This window comes from Anas platyrhynchos, chromosome 1, assembly GCF_047663525.1.
Source record: "Anas platyrhynchos isolate ZD024472 breed Pekin duck chromosome 1, IASCAAS_PekinDuck_T2T, whole genome shotgun sequence".
In the NCBI taxonomy this organism is placed as follows: domain Eukaryota; kingdom Metazoa; phylum Chordata; class Aves; order Anseriformes; family Anatidae; genus Anas; species Anas platyrhynchos.
In genome coordinates this window covers 79,633,847-79,647,002 of record NC_092587.1, presented here as the reverse complement: position 1 = coordinate 79,647,002, position 13,156 = coordinate 79,633,847, and the positions used below count along the sequence as shown (strand labels likewise).

General features: G+C 40.3%; 1 protein-coding gene across 2 annotated transcripts; it reads right to left on the bottom strand.

The window, feature by feature from the left end:
- Positions 1 to 2,423: 2,423 nt before the first annotated feature.
- On the bottom strand, positions 2,424 to 12,911 carry LOC140003247 (uncharacterized). 2 transcript variants are annotated; one of them, XM_072042774.1, is made up of 7 exons: positions 10,128 to 11,938; positions 9,209 to 9,253; positions 8,405 to 8,449; positions 7,136 to 7,174; positions 6,172 to 6,219; positions 4,591 to 4,638; positions 2,424 to 4,147 (listed from the first exon to the last, which is right to left on the bottom strand). In XM_072042774.1, coding segments are annotated over exons 1-7 (672 nt in total). In that variant the 5' UTR covers positions 10,573 to 11,938; the 3' UTR covers positions 2,424 to 4,145. The 2 variants fall into 2 exon arrangements, with proteins under 2 accessions (XP_071898875.1, XP_071898873.1); XM_072042772.1 differs by lacking the exon at positions 2,424 to 4,147 and having other exon boundaries at positions 4,156 to 4,638; positions 10,128 to 12,911.
- Positions 12,912 to 13,156: the final 245 nt, after the last annotated feature.

Here is a 13,156-nt window from a genome sequence, read left to right as displayed (position 1 = left end):
AATTAAATGCAATCTGTAAGTCCATTTCAATTCTGTTTTTTCCCCTAATCTATTACTGTTCAGCTTGTTTCTTTTATCTCCAATGACTCCCACTTAGAATCTATGAGAAATGTAGAAACCAGAGTTAGGATCAGAACAAGTAGCAAACATTACATCCTGCTTACCATCCTTTCATTTCACATGCTGCATTCTTCATTTGCAGAAGTACCAATGGCTTAAGCAGGTCCAGACATACCTTGTAAAATGATGTTTTCAGACAGAAGAATGACAAGTCTCAGTTCCACCTGGCGGTCCAAATAAGAATTAGGAATTGAAATAACAAGGTAATTCGTGGAAGAACTCTGCAACTCAAAGCAAATGAGTTATAAAGTAGGTATGTGGTTTATTTTGGCACCGGGCGCATGCAGGATAGCTCCCAAAGGCATGTGCACCCTAACACAGCAGCTTGCTTTGGTTATATGCAGTAAAGAATTACATATGCATGAAGTTTCCCAATATGCCATACATATTCATAACCTATCCCAGCTTTGTATTAAAATTAGCTCCAAGAAGTAATTTCCATAAACTCCTTCCATCTGCGCCTGTGCAGTGCCTTCTGGTGGTGGCCGTGGGGATGAAGGCTGATAACTCTTCTTCATCACCACTAGTTGACCCCCTGCCTTTGTACAGACTCTGCTGCTCCTTGGCTCTTGTCCAAACCACAAGGTCGGTCTCAGCTGGTTTTTGAGGCAGGTTCCCCATTTTGTCAGGAAACATCCTCTGTGAGGGGCCCCAAGACTCTTTGTTTCAGTTAATTTGCACAGTAGTAAGCAAAGGCACTCAGCAGTATCTATTTTAATGCAATAAAGTAAGCCCCCATTCTTCCATTCCTGGCTTTAATAATCGTTTTATTTAGAAATCATTAATGCAATTAAGCAAGCCCCCATTCTATTCCTGGCTTCAAAGGCTCATAAGAAATGGTCACATTAGAAGTCATCTCCTTGGGAATGACTGTCTACTATATATATATATATATATATATATATATATATATATATATATTTATATTTATACTTATATTTATATTTATTTATTTTCCTCCTGGAAATGAAAAGACTCAGTGGATGAAACTATACTTCTCACTGAGAGGCCATCCAGACATTTCACTGTTCAGCACAGCTACAAATAGTCTACTTAAACTCTAAAAAATCAGATGTTTTCTGCATCACATGTGCTTTCTTTCCTAAGACAAATACAACATAGAAGAAAGGATGTAAAACCAAATGGCAAGCATCTGTTTTCCTTCATTTACCCTTATTCTGAAAGCTCTGAAATAATAATCTTTTTGAAAGCAGAAACATTAATTACTGGTTAAAGAGGTTCAATCCAGGTCGCCAGCATTTCATGACATCTTTCACCTTGTGATCACTTTCCTCAGAGGCCCAAATGAATCCCTCTATGTGACAAAACTACATGTGACATCTGAATAGCTTCTCACCTGAGGATTCTGTCTTCAGCACTGGGGAGGACCAGCACCCACCTTTCCACACCTGCTTCTTCCCCAGTCCTCCTCCTTTCTATCTTAAATGTTCAACTACGTCACATGGAAATGACAGACTGTGAATGAATGCAAGTGTTGTGCAAATGCCCAATAGGCAGCATGTGAAACCTTTCAGTGCATAGCTACACAATCCAAAAGTAGCTATATAAAAATGCTCTGGAGATCAGTTTGTCCTCTTAAACTTCACAGAGGACTAATATGTTAACCTACAATAAAGATGTAGTGAGGAAAAAAAACAATTTATTAAAAAATAATTTAAAGAACATTTTCCAAGTTGTGTTTACATAATGTGAATGCACTCGCACAATGCTGGCAATAAAATACCAGCTTTGTAGCCCTAGAAATTCTCTTCTGCCCAAACGATTGTAGAACTGTGTGCTACTCAACCACTCCTCCCGGAGGCTGAGGTGAATTTGACCCATTTTTCATTGCTTTGTTTTTCAACAAGCAAAGACAGAGCAGGCAGTGGTTTTATTCTGCAGCTTAGATGCCTATCAACAGCAAAAGTGCTTACTACTTCACAGCCAAAAGGAACAACTAGGCACTCCCATTCCATTCCAGATGGAAACTGAAAACCAAGACCTGAAAGACTTTCTAAACTTCTAAAAAAGTCTTTACTACCAGTACCAAATAGTCTTTAGTGGTCTTACAGTTCAAATGCCAAATTTGAATTTGGATGGTTTTAAATATTTAAAAGGAAATACCTCGAAATGTCACCCCAGAAAAGAAGAATGCCCACCCACCCCCAAAACTGGCAAGGTATTATTGTTTTATTGTCTAGTTAAGAGTAGAATTGAAGAGGAGAAATAAATTGCTCACTTTCACAAAGGATGAAGGAAAGCTTTTATGTCTGAAAAGGAACTTTGCAATAGTCTGTTGTATATAGTCTGTATATACATGTGAATGATCCTGAAAAATGGGTAGAGGAGTGTGCAAAACCTACTGACACTGAATTGTTTAGGACCATAAAAACAAAATCAGACTATTAAGAATTGCAATATACTAAGTAACTAGACAATGAAACAGTACATGACAACTCATTCATTGTTGAAAAATGCAGAGATGCACATGAAAAACAATCATACACATAAAGACTGATTGGCTGTGAACTAGCTGTGGCCAAATGGAAAAGATACTGGTCTAACCATACTTGCCTTACAGGGACAGTTCAGGACATTCCCAATTGGCAGTTCTGGCTTATATCAATTCATCAGATGGCAGGGCCAAAGTAAACAACAGCAGTAACTTTTTTTTGTGTTATTAGAATATATTGTCAAACACATAGTTAGAGGATGCTGTACAAGCCCAAGATTTACATTTATAGTACATAATTAAATACCTGGTACTCCATGGAGGTCTAGTAGATGCTAATATGCAAATCTTGATATGGAAAGCCATTAATTAACAGATTGCTGTTGGGAGGAGAGGTAGTCTCACTGCAGAATTTCCTTATCTTCTTCCCTCTGCATTTGGCCACCCAAAAGAAAGCATACCCATGGGGTAGGTAGGTGTACAAAGGCAACATGCCCTCATACAGAGCTTGCTGTATAGCAAAAATACATTATTGCCAATAGATATGGACCAGTTGAGTGATAATGTAGCCTTAAATTAGAAGGGCAACACCAGCTTAGAAAGAAGCCCCATCCAAAAGAGATTTTTTTTAACATTTAATTAAATCCTACCCAAGTGGCTGACATTGAATTTGTGAGTTTGTCCCCCATTTTACAGACAGACAGACTCAGAGCAAGTGAAAACCTGAGTGTTAGAAATGCTTGCATCACAGATTCAGGAGTCGTTTTTGGTGACTGGCACATATTAAAACAATGCCAACAGAATCAATCTAGAAACACAATCTTGTTCCTCCTCACATAGGTTTCAGTCTGTGATGGTAGCTACAAACTGTCAGCAAAGAGAAGTAAGCCATACTAGAAAGCCAAGTTAGATGAAGGCACTGAAGATGACAGATTAGGCAACACCCTTCGGAGTCCCAATGTATTTGATCTGTGTATGAGGAGCTGAAGTGATCACTGTTTTGGTGGTATACAAGAGGATAATTTCCATCCTCATTTGACTGGCCAACCAGGCCAGGAAAAGAAATATCAAATAGACTCGAAAATGAAGTGTTTTTTGAAGGATTTGCATAGTGCTTTCAGAAGTGCTTTTTGCTTTCATTTTTGTTATTTTGTTTTATTCCATATTTGAGGCTCTGAGCCATCCATTTACTTGCTCTTTAAGAATCAGCAGAAATATTTCCAGCCCACATCACACTGTAATCACACAGTGATAACAAAGTTGTGAACAGACCATCTCTTCTTGCTTTCAGGGAACTTGACTTCTAAGCCCAGCTGAGCAGCTATGGTTCTGTATTGATTGGTCCTCTTTCTAAAGAAAAAAATTACAGCACTACAGCAGGGCAAGGAAAATTGATATTGATTTATTGCAACCCAGATTCTAATAATAGAAAACACAATGAAGATTCAAACCAAATTTTACAAAAGTGTTCCTAACCTACAAGACAAATTCTGTAATTTTAAGAATCAAATGTTCCTTCAACAGAGCTGAAATTGCCAGTTCATGACCGCGTTTCTTCAGTCTGTGTGCCACATTCTACATGGGAAGAGATGAAAAGTGTTAGATATTGAATTTATTAGCTCACAACTGTCCCAGTATAAAGTATGAGGTAACACTAAGACATTGATCCATATTTTGGGACACAGTATGGCTATCTGATAATCTCCTCTTTCTTATTATTTCATAACAAACATTCTTTAAAAAAAAGTGCAGATACAATGCATGCTTGTCTTAGTTTGTCTGTCTACATTTCCCTAACAATTTTGTCGAGTTTCATCTTAATCTTACAGAAGGGCAGAAATGCCATCTTTCCTAAGAGACGTTTGATCATGTCAGAATCCTAGAACTTAGGGCACTATAATATCAGAGTGAAATCTATTTGTTTTCCTTATATCAGACAACATGGGAAATGGAAGGATCACATCTGTCAGAAGAAAAAAGGTATTCGGACAATAACTGGATAACAAGTGTTCACTTACAAGGCTGATATCTTCCTCCTGCATTTTCCTTGACATACATGAATTCTTCTGTAACAAGACATCAGAATGGTCACACTGCTAGATGATACCCCCCCACACCCCCAGCAAAGAAAACAATACAGCCCAAAGCCTTGATCTGCCAAGAAGGTCACAGTAATGGCCAAGGACGCTTGTACAGATTGGGATAGTCACAAGAAAACACTGAAGGGGACGTGTAGAAATATAATAATCTGAAAAGTTCAGGCCCTCCTTTTTATCTAAAAATGCTTATTACCAAAGGGGAAAAAAAAAAAAAAAAAAAAGCAACTGTGCAACAAGCACTCCTAGATAATTTTAATCCACCTCATCTTTTTTTTTTTTTTTTTCCCATCAAAACAGATCACCCTCAAAGGCAGACATAACCCTTCATTTTAAAATGAAGATTTAGATCCAGTTCCATATCTGGATATGTCCACTCAGATGTGGGAGACTGAACCTAGTTACCTACTTGGGGTAACAACTTCTGCCCTTGTTCATGTAGACACAAATTCATAATCTTCTAGAAGTGAGAAAGACACTTTTGGCATGATCACGCAACAGAGCACTGTGTCCAGATCATGAAGATCTGAGATCTCCAAATTGACTAAGACCCTGAAGAATTCATACAAAGTATGTAATTTCCGCATAAAAAGAGTAGGATTTTTGCTATAGAGGAGCAGGAAAAAAAAGAGTAGAAATGAAAACTCATGGAGACCCCCAGCCACACATTGCTCATTCAAACTGATGTTGTGCTCAACTGCTGGCATGAGGAAAAGGTCCTAAAAACAATGGACAAACAAAACCCCAAACCAATAAAGTCGTTTCTTTGTAACAGTTGGTCTTCCTTGTCAGTTGGATATGAGTTACTCAAAAGGTTATCCAGAAACCAAGTACCACTTGTAACTGACCCAATATATGGACCACCTGGCGCTTGCATGCAGGACCTGATGCCTCTGTTACTATGTTGACTTTGCAGCGAAGCAGCAAGATGTGCTTATGATGCCCAGTAATGGAAAGATCAGGAATCCTGGGACTGCCGTGCATTGCCTGCATCCTTTGGAACATGCAGTTCTTCTCTGGAGCTGACTCACATTAGTTTTCTATACTTCATGGATCATTTGCTTCGTCATGAATTTAGATCAAAATCTTAGTGTAGCCAGGAGGCCTCCATATATGATATGAAGATAAATGCTTATTATTTATATTACCAGTATATGTGGATACCCTCATTATGAACCATGGGAATATTTTATTATTTTCTGTAGTTTAATATCACAGCAAAGATACTTATCTTTGCCATGTTTTCCTAAAACAAGAGTTACAGGCTTTGTGCATATCTTTATTAACTTATTAATGTAAAACCTTCTGTTTGCTTCTATCTCACTGTAAAAAAAAATAAATCAGTCGATTTAAAAAAGTTTCCATGGCACAAGTTCCCTCTCCAGCATTTTCATATTTCTATTTCTTTGGAAAAGTACCAGAAAATATTTTCCTTACATATTGTAAAGAGACACCAACATCACTTTTTATAAATAAAATAAAAGTAGAGAGAAAACTTCTTACGTGTTCTGTTCATCATGTATTGCTCAGTGGAGATACTGCTGGGCTCACCTACAGAAAAGAAAAATCAGAACTCTAGGAAATGTATGGTTTGGATCCTTTTCATCAAACCTGTTTGCAATTTGCCACAACAGGGTACTGTAGGGTTGGCTGCACTATGCAAAAGAAGCAGAAGTGGCAAGCTAGCTGAATTTCCGGCGTCCTCTCCCAGTAATACCAATAACAGGTAGCAGAGTTTTTCATGCAAAGCTTGCTATTTATCACATATATCAACTATAAGAAAAAACTGAGTGTGCTATTTTTACCCTCTCAAAATAATTGCCCACAGATAACTCTTGCCTCTGCTTATGATTTATGTACATAACTTGTATATGCTGCAGGCTTAAATAATCCGTGACAAGAATGAAAATTAATAAAATCCTGGAAATACAACAAAGAACACTGTGAAAAATCAGGATATTTGGATACTGTTAAACAATGTTTGGGCTTCTGTTTACATTTAATTTAATTATTTAATTTTTATGGTATACTTACAGCTGGAGAAAGGAAATGGATAAAAACTTCATTATTTCTCCCATTTCCAGCATAATATAGTATACTAAAAATATTCCAAGAAATTTTCCTACTAAACTAGCAGACCAGACTTCATATTTTCAATATTTTTAAGAAATAAAATATTTATTTTAAGAAAAAGAAATATTTTATTGCCTTTTACAAAAAAAAAAGGGGGGGGGGGAAGAAACAATAAAAACCTTCAGTTCTTCTGCCTCTCATTATACTTCACAAAGGAATAGGCTAAGAAGCCAGTAAGCAAGCAATGACTATAAAATTCTCCTTCTTCTCTCTACATAGTAGGCTTGTATGCCATAGTAGAAATCTGAAAAGTGCGTGAGAGTGTTATGTGTGACTGTTGGCAGAAGATATTTGCATATAGAAGGGTTAAAGAAGCAGAACTCACTGAACTTACCAGTCAAGTAGTCTTCCTCTGTGATAGAGTCGTATTCAACTATTAAAAAAGAATATTATTATAGTTAATAAAAAAATACTAACGTATTTTAAAAGGCAAAGTTTTTTAAGACATCACAGGAAACTTCAGCCCATAAGAAACAAACTGAGGTTCAAGTTTCATTCTGTGGAAGAACAAATCAAGTCAAATGTAGAAGACAGAGAGGAAGACAATGGTATGTTGACCTGCCCACTTCCTCCTCCCATCACCACAAACCCTCTTGAAAACCATACTATCAGGAAAACCATACTATCAGGAAAACAGTGTTAAATATTTTAGTTGCTACCAAGCAGACTGAAAAGTAATGTTGCTGGTAGAAGCCAAAACCCTCAGATACCTCAGTGTTTTAGGCCCAGTGCACAAAAGCCACGTGACAAAGCTACACTTCAGCCAGACTCCTCTGGGCACACATCCCAGCAGAAGGTACTCACTTCCCACATCTGTGCTACACCACAGTCCCCAGGAATGAACTGCAGTCGGTAAGCACACTGACCAACTGTGAACTATACTTAGCGATCCAAGCCACAAAAGAACTTGTGTATCTGTGCTGCACAAGCAGGGATACAAGAGAAAGGGAAGGAGAGACACAGTTAGAGGCTAGATGAGCATGCAGACTGCATGAAAAGAGATTCTATGAAGCAGAAGAATAGCCATGCGCAAGGTCATGGAAAAGCTGAATTCAGAGCTCTTTTTGTTGGTGTGGCAATTTGCCAAGTTGGGGTGCTTCTTTAATCAAATGTTGAAAAGCGAGATGATAATCAGAGGCACAGGATACTGCATCAAGGCACCAGAGCATGAGGAACTGAGGGAGGTGTGTGGGGGAGGACAGACCTGGAACAGCAGAAGGAACGTAGTTCAAGACTGGCAGAATACTGGCCATATTATTGCAGGAAGAAGATTTAATAGGAATAAGGCCTTCAAAATTAGTATGGGAGAACTCTGGTGGTAAAGAGGGAAAGGAATCTGAAGAACATTAATTTATGACTTGAGTTTAAGCTCACCTTCCCACTGTTTTCTGATATTAAATCAGGGCTTTGGGTCCCAAAGGCCTGAAATGTCACTAAAGCAAAATCTACACACCTTTAATAGTCTGGGTCTTTGTGTCTCTGGCCTCTGCAACCTCTCATACAGTGGGAGCTACAGTCTTTCATGTAGTTATGGCATGCACATGTATCACAGTAACAAGAGTTAGGCACTTCAGAAATAACAGAAAGTGCAAGACTAACTTACTGTATTCACTCCTCCGGCCTCTGCTTTCGCTGATGGTCACTTCACCTGCAGCAACAATGGTGAGTACAATAGAGCATACTTAGGTCAGACGTGCCCTGCTAGCTCTGCTGTCCAACACCTACAAATGCTTAAATACATGTGGCCATCTGCTGTGCCTATGCGCCCATGCAGCAAGGCCAAACATCTAGGCTACCAGAAAAATATGATGTAAGAGATGGTCTGCTGTATCACCGGTATTTCTGTTCCAATGCCTATTTTATTATTGAATTCCTGTGTGATTTTGGGCAAGACCTTTGTATTTGTCAGTACCCATCTGCAAAAAAAAGTTGATGAATTTGTTAAAAATTGTATGATAGTGGTGGGCATGTAAATGTCTTGGATTAAAAGCAAACAGGGCTCAGAGAAGAATCTGCATCCCATTTTTGAAGAACATTTTTCTTCTGCTATGATACACTTTTGAAATTGCTGTCAATAATATCTATTCAAACTCATTGAAATGGATGCAATTTAAGATATGTAACAGTAGGGACATGGATCTTTAAGCCTTTAGCACAGTTGAGAGGCCATGGTTCAAAGGGGCTTACATGTCCTAGAAAACATTCCAGTTATCAGTTGACCCCATTTTTATGGTTGATTCTCACAGTTGAAAGTTTACACTACTTAAAATGCGTTTCCATGCAGTGTTACATGAGCCAGCATGCAAAGCCATATGTAAACCACCCCCTGCATGGATCTCTTGGGAGTCGTGGTCTGTGTGTCCATTCCCTCTGTAGCTGTTGTGGGTTACTGGGAAAAGAAACTCACCAGTAACTTCTGTGGTTGTGTCCTTCGGGTAGGAAGCTGTGACATCTGGGAACAAATATTAGAAATAATTAAATATCTCTTGTATGCCCGGAAGACATTAAATACTTCCTGGAAGCTTTCATCTCCACAGCAAATAGCATATACCTGAGTAACCCAGCACTCCATTGTCTTTTGCTATGGGTCAGTAAGCACTTGTTTGATCTCTAGAGGTCTCAGGCATACACAGTAATAAGGACAGTAGAATTTTCCATCAGTGCTTCCCAACAGCACCGTGGGTCTTTGCACTGTGTTTCCAATGTTCTTTGCCCAGAGCTGCTTACAGCACCTGGTACACTAGCTAGAAAAAGCTCCTCCACAGGTCTGATCTTAGCAAGGCTTCAGCTATTGCAACACACATCTCATCTGGAGGGGAGGTGGAGATGCACATTATCATTTTGCTTATACAGCTGTATTTGTTTGGGACACGGGAAATTCACAGTCCTGCTGGCTTCTCCAGCCCATCAAGCCTCAGAAGGGAGACTGCAGACAGGCTCCAGAGACAGCCTGAGATGCCCAAATTTACTCACTTCCAGGGCCACCATGGTTTCATGCTTGAGCCCAATAAGGTCCTGCAGGGTCCTGCCACTGAACCTGTGAAGATGGAGCTGCTGGGGAAGAGGTTCTGGCACAAATACGCTTTAAGGCTGTGAGATCCCCACACACAAGGGGCTGGGGAAAGCTGTCCTACACAAACCAGACCCATTGTGCTGGACGGCCAGTATCCTGCTGCCTGCACACCTAGTGGTGAGGATGCTGGACACAAGCAAGACTGCTCCCTTCAGCTTATACCCAAATAATGTACCCCCAAACAGTGTACCACCCCTCAGAGTTCTGACTGGCAATGCTCCCCCTTCCCACCCACAGCAGCTGGGGCTGTTACCTGGCGCTGCACTGGGGAAGGCCAGCAGCGGGGCCGGGAGGGTCAGCAGCAGGGCCAGTGAGACCAGCAGAAGCAGGGCTTCCCTCGGCATGGTTGTCAGCGACCTACCCCTTCCAGGAGCCCGGTGGCCACCATTTAAGGGTCTCCCAGGAGCCCCGGGCACTGGTGGGGCCGCCTTGCCCTGTGACGGCCTCCTAAAATGGTGCCCCGGGGCCCAGGCTGGGTGCAGTGGGGAGCCGAGAAACACATTCCTGCATTTTATGAGAAGTGGAAATTCCTGCCTTTCACCATCAAAATGCACAAAAAGTGCAGCCCGAGGGCAGTGATCAACTCCTGCCTGCCCTCCTCTGTCCTGCCCCTGCCCAGTGAGGGGAGCTGGCGCCTGCCCGCTGGCGCCAGCCTGCAGAGGGGCTAGAGCCCTGAAAGGATGGGTGTTTTTTTGCATGCTGCAAGATCAACTTGATTTGATCCTTCTGCCCTTATTTTTATGGCCAGCTCCCACTGCTCTTAAGGATTGCAAGGACTGCCTTCCCGAGCTGCAAAAGGCTTGGAGGCACCTGCTCTAGCGTGATGAGGCCCGTGTCAAGCATCCATGAATCCATATAATGGCCTCCAGAGACTTGCATTTTAATCCTCCTCATCAGGAAGGAGCTGGCTGTCTGCATAAGTAAAATCAACTGTTAGAAATTAAGTGACTTATCTTAATTAACAGCATGTCATGCTTTAAAAGACGGCAGACTTTGTCTACATGAGACATTAGGTGGTGATTAACATCAATTACAGGCTCCCTCTTGTTTAGAATGCAGCATTTCCTGGTCTAGCCAGGATGAGGTGGTAGCTGCATTAACAGCAGACCTGGGCCCTGCAGGGCTGAGGAGGAGCAGTACAGAAGTGAGTAAGGTCATATTCTGGTGTATCAACCTGGGACAGGATTGAAGCTGGTGATTTTATGCTAGCCATGGAAGGTTCGATAACGATGGACCTGGCATCAAGTCTAGCGGTACAAAGTTGAGCCTCCAGTATTTTAAAGAGATTTCAAACAGCAGAAGGTAGGGATATTTTGCAGTGGTTCTAGAAAACTTCCAGACAGATTTACTGTGATATCAAAGCCTAGTCTCAGTTTCATTGCTAACCAGAAGGTGTCTCTTCCTCTTGCTCTGTAACAGGCCACAAGATGTCTTTGCTCAACTTGGGGAAAGAAACAAAACTCCCAAATCCAGAAGCTGGATTAGCCACACAAAATTCTGAAGAGATTTAATGAAAATCTAAAATAAGGAGACACTAAAAGACAGCAGTATCTGCAAAGAATATGGCTTCAGACTTGAATCTGATGAACCCTGTGCAAACTCCTTTTCTACCACAGAGCACTTAGCATAGCCTGTGTGAGAGGGGACATGAGTTTCTGTGAGTGCTGAGGAGAATTAAAAGATGAGCAATCCAGTTTCTCAATGAGACTGTGAACTAATGTTCTCCTTGGCCCCCCAGATTTTCTGTTATGTAACTGATGCAGTCCTGTTAATGCACCCCAGGGAGAAAGCAGTGAAAAAAATAAAGGAATTTATTTGAGGGAAAACAGAGATACAAATATGAAGAGAGAATTAAACACTGGTGGAAATGCGTCTTTATTAACCCCAATTGTCCTTCCTTACTGAAATCACTTATTGGGTGACTGTCTTGCTCTCTTCTTTGTCAATTAACTATCAACTTTCTTGACATTATTCCTTACCAGTAACCTCATGTCCTTGTTCTCCTGTGGTTTTCATATCTTATGAATTGTTTCATGTTATCCTTCCACTTTCTTCTTCTACCCTTCTAATACTCCCACTCTTTCATCTTCTACTTGCTAAATGTCCAGTTTCATGCTTTTGCCTGTGCCTTGGACTGATTTTTGGATTTATAGGCTGTATTGTTATCCTGAAGAGGGGAGAGCTAGGCTAAGTCTGAAAAAGGAGGATAAGTAGCAAGATCTGTAAAACAGTCATGGCACAAACTGGCTTCTCCACAAAACCTGGCAAATTAAAGGGATTGCATTAGTCCTGTAGATTACATCAGGTGATTTGTCAAGTACGGACTCCTCACCTATTTCATGCCTTTCTGGTACATGCTACAAATACAATAGGACCCGTGTTTACAAGTTGTTAGTTTGGAAAACATCAGTCACATTTCTGAGCTGCAAGAGGAAGTGTTTCATTTTAGCATTCATTTTTTTGCATTGTGGTAGACATGCTGGACATGCTTTTTTCAACTCCATTCTTAACCACAACACATTGTACACAGTTATGCAGGCTTTTATCTTTCTTGGTGCTGCATGAGAATCTGAACCCAAATTGCCACTGAGATTTTAAGTATGAAGTAAGAGCAAATGAAGAGTGCTGTGTGGACTCCAACTCTCAGGCCAGTGGACTATGAAGTGCCCTGGGATCTCAGGACAAAGCTTGTGCTTCTGTTTGTATTTCTGTACATTAAGGCATATTAATTTACTAAAAATGGAAAGGAGACAACATGCAGCCAGATGTGCTACTCTTCAGGGCTGAAATCTGTAAATTATCAAGGACTTGTGGCTGCCATTCTGCCTCAGTTGCATTTCTTACCATCTCAGGGTGGTTGTTGAGGTGTTTCATCATTTCCGTTTTAGGTCTCATGTTTTTTTATTTGCTGTTTGCTATCTGACTTGCCATGCAATAACAATAGAATGAGCATAAGGCCTGATCCTGCAAAAGAAGTCAGCACTTTGCTTTTGAGTTAAATGGGGTCTGGGTAAAAGGCTGGTTTTGAGCATTGACCATTACAAGAAAAAAATGACCACTGTTACAAGAAAAGAACTAAGAGTTCATAATTAAACCATGTATTGAAATCAGCTTAGAAATATATTTTATTAAACTGAATATGTATAAGGATTTGGATTCAAGGAGAAAATCATGTAAAAGGTGGTGCTTCAAGGCTGATTTTTTAAGTGTGTGGATTTTGTTGAATTATAGAAATTTGTTCTTAAAGTTCCAACTGTCTTTGAATCATCTCTCCTGTATAGC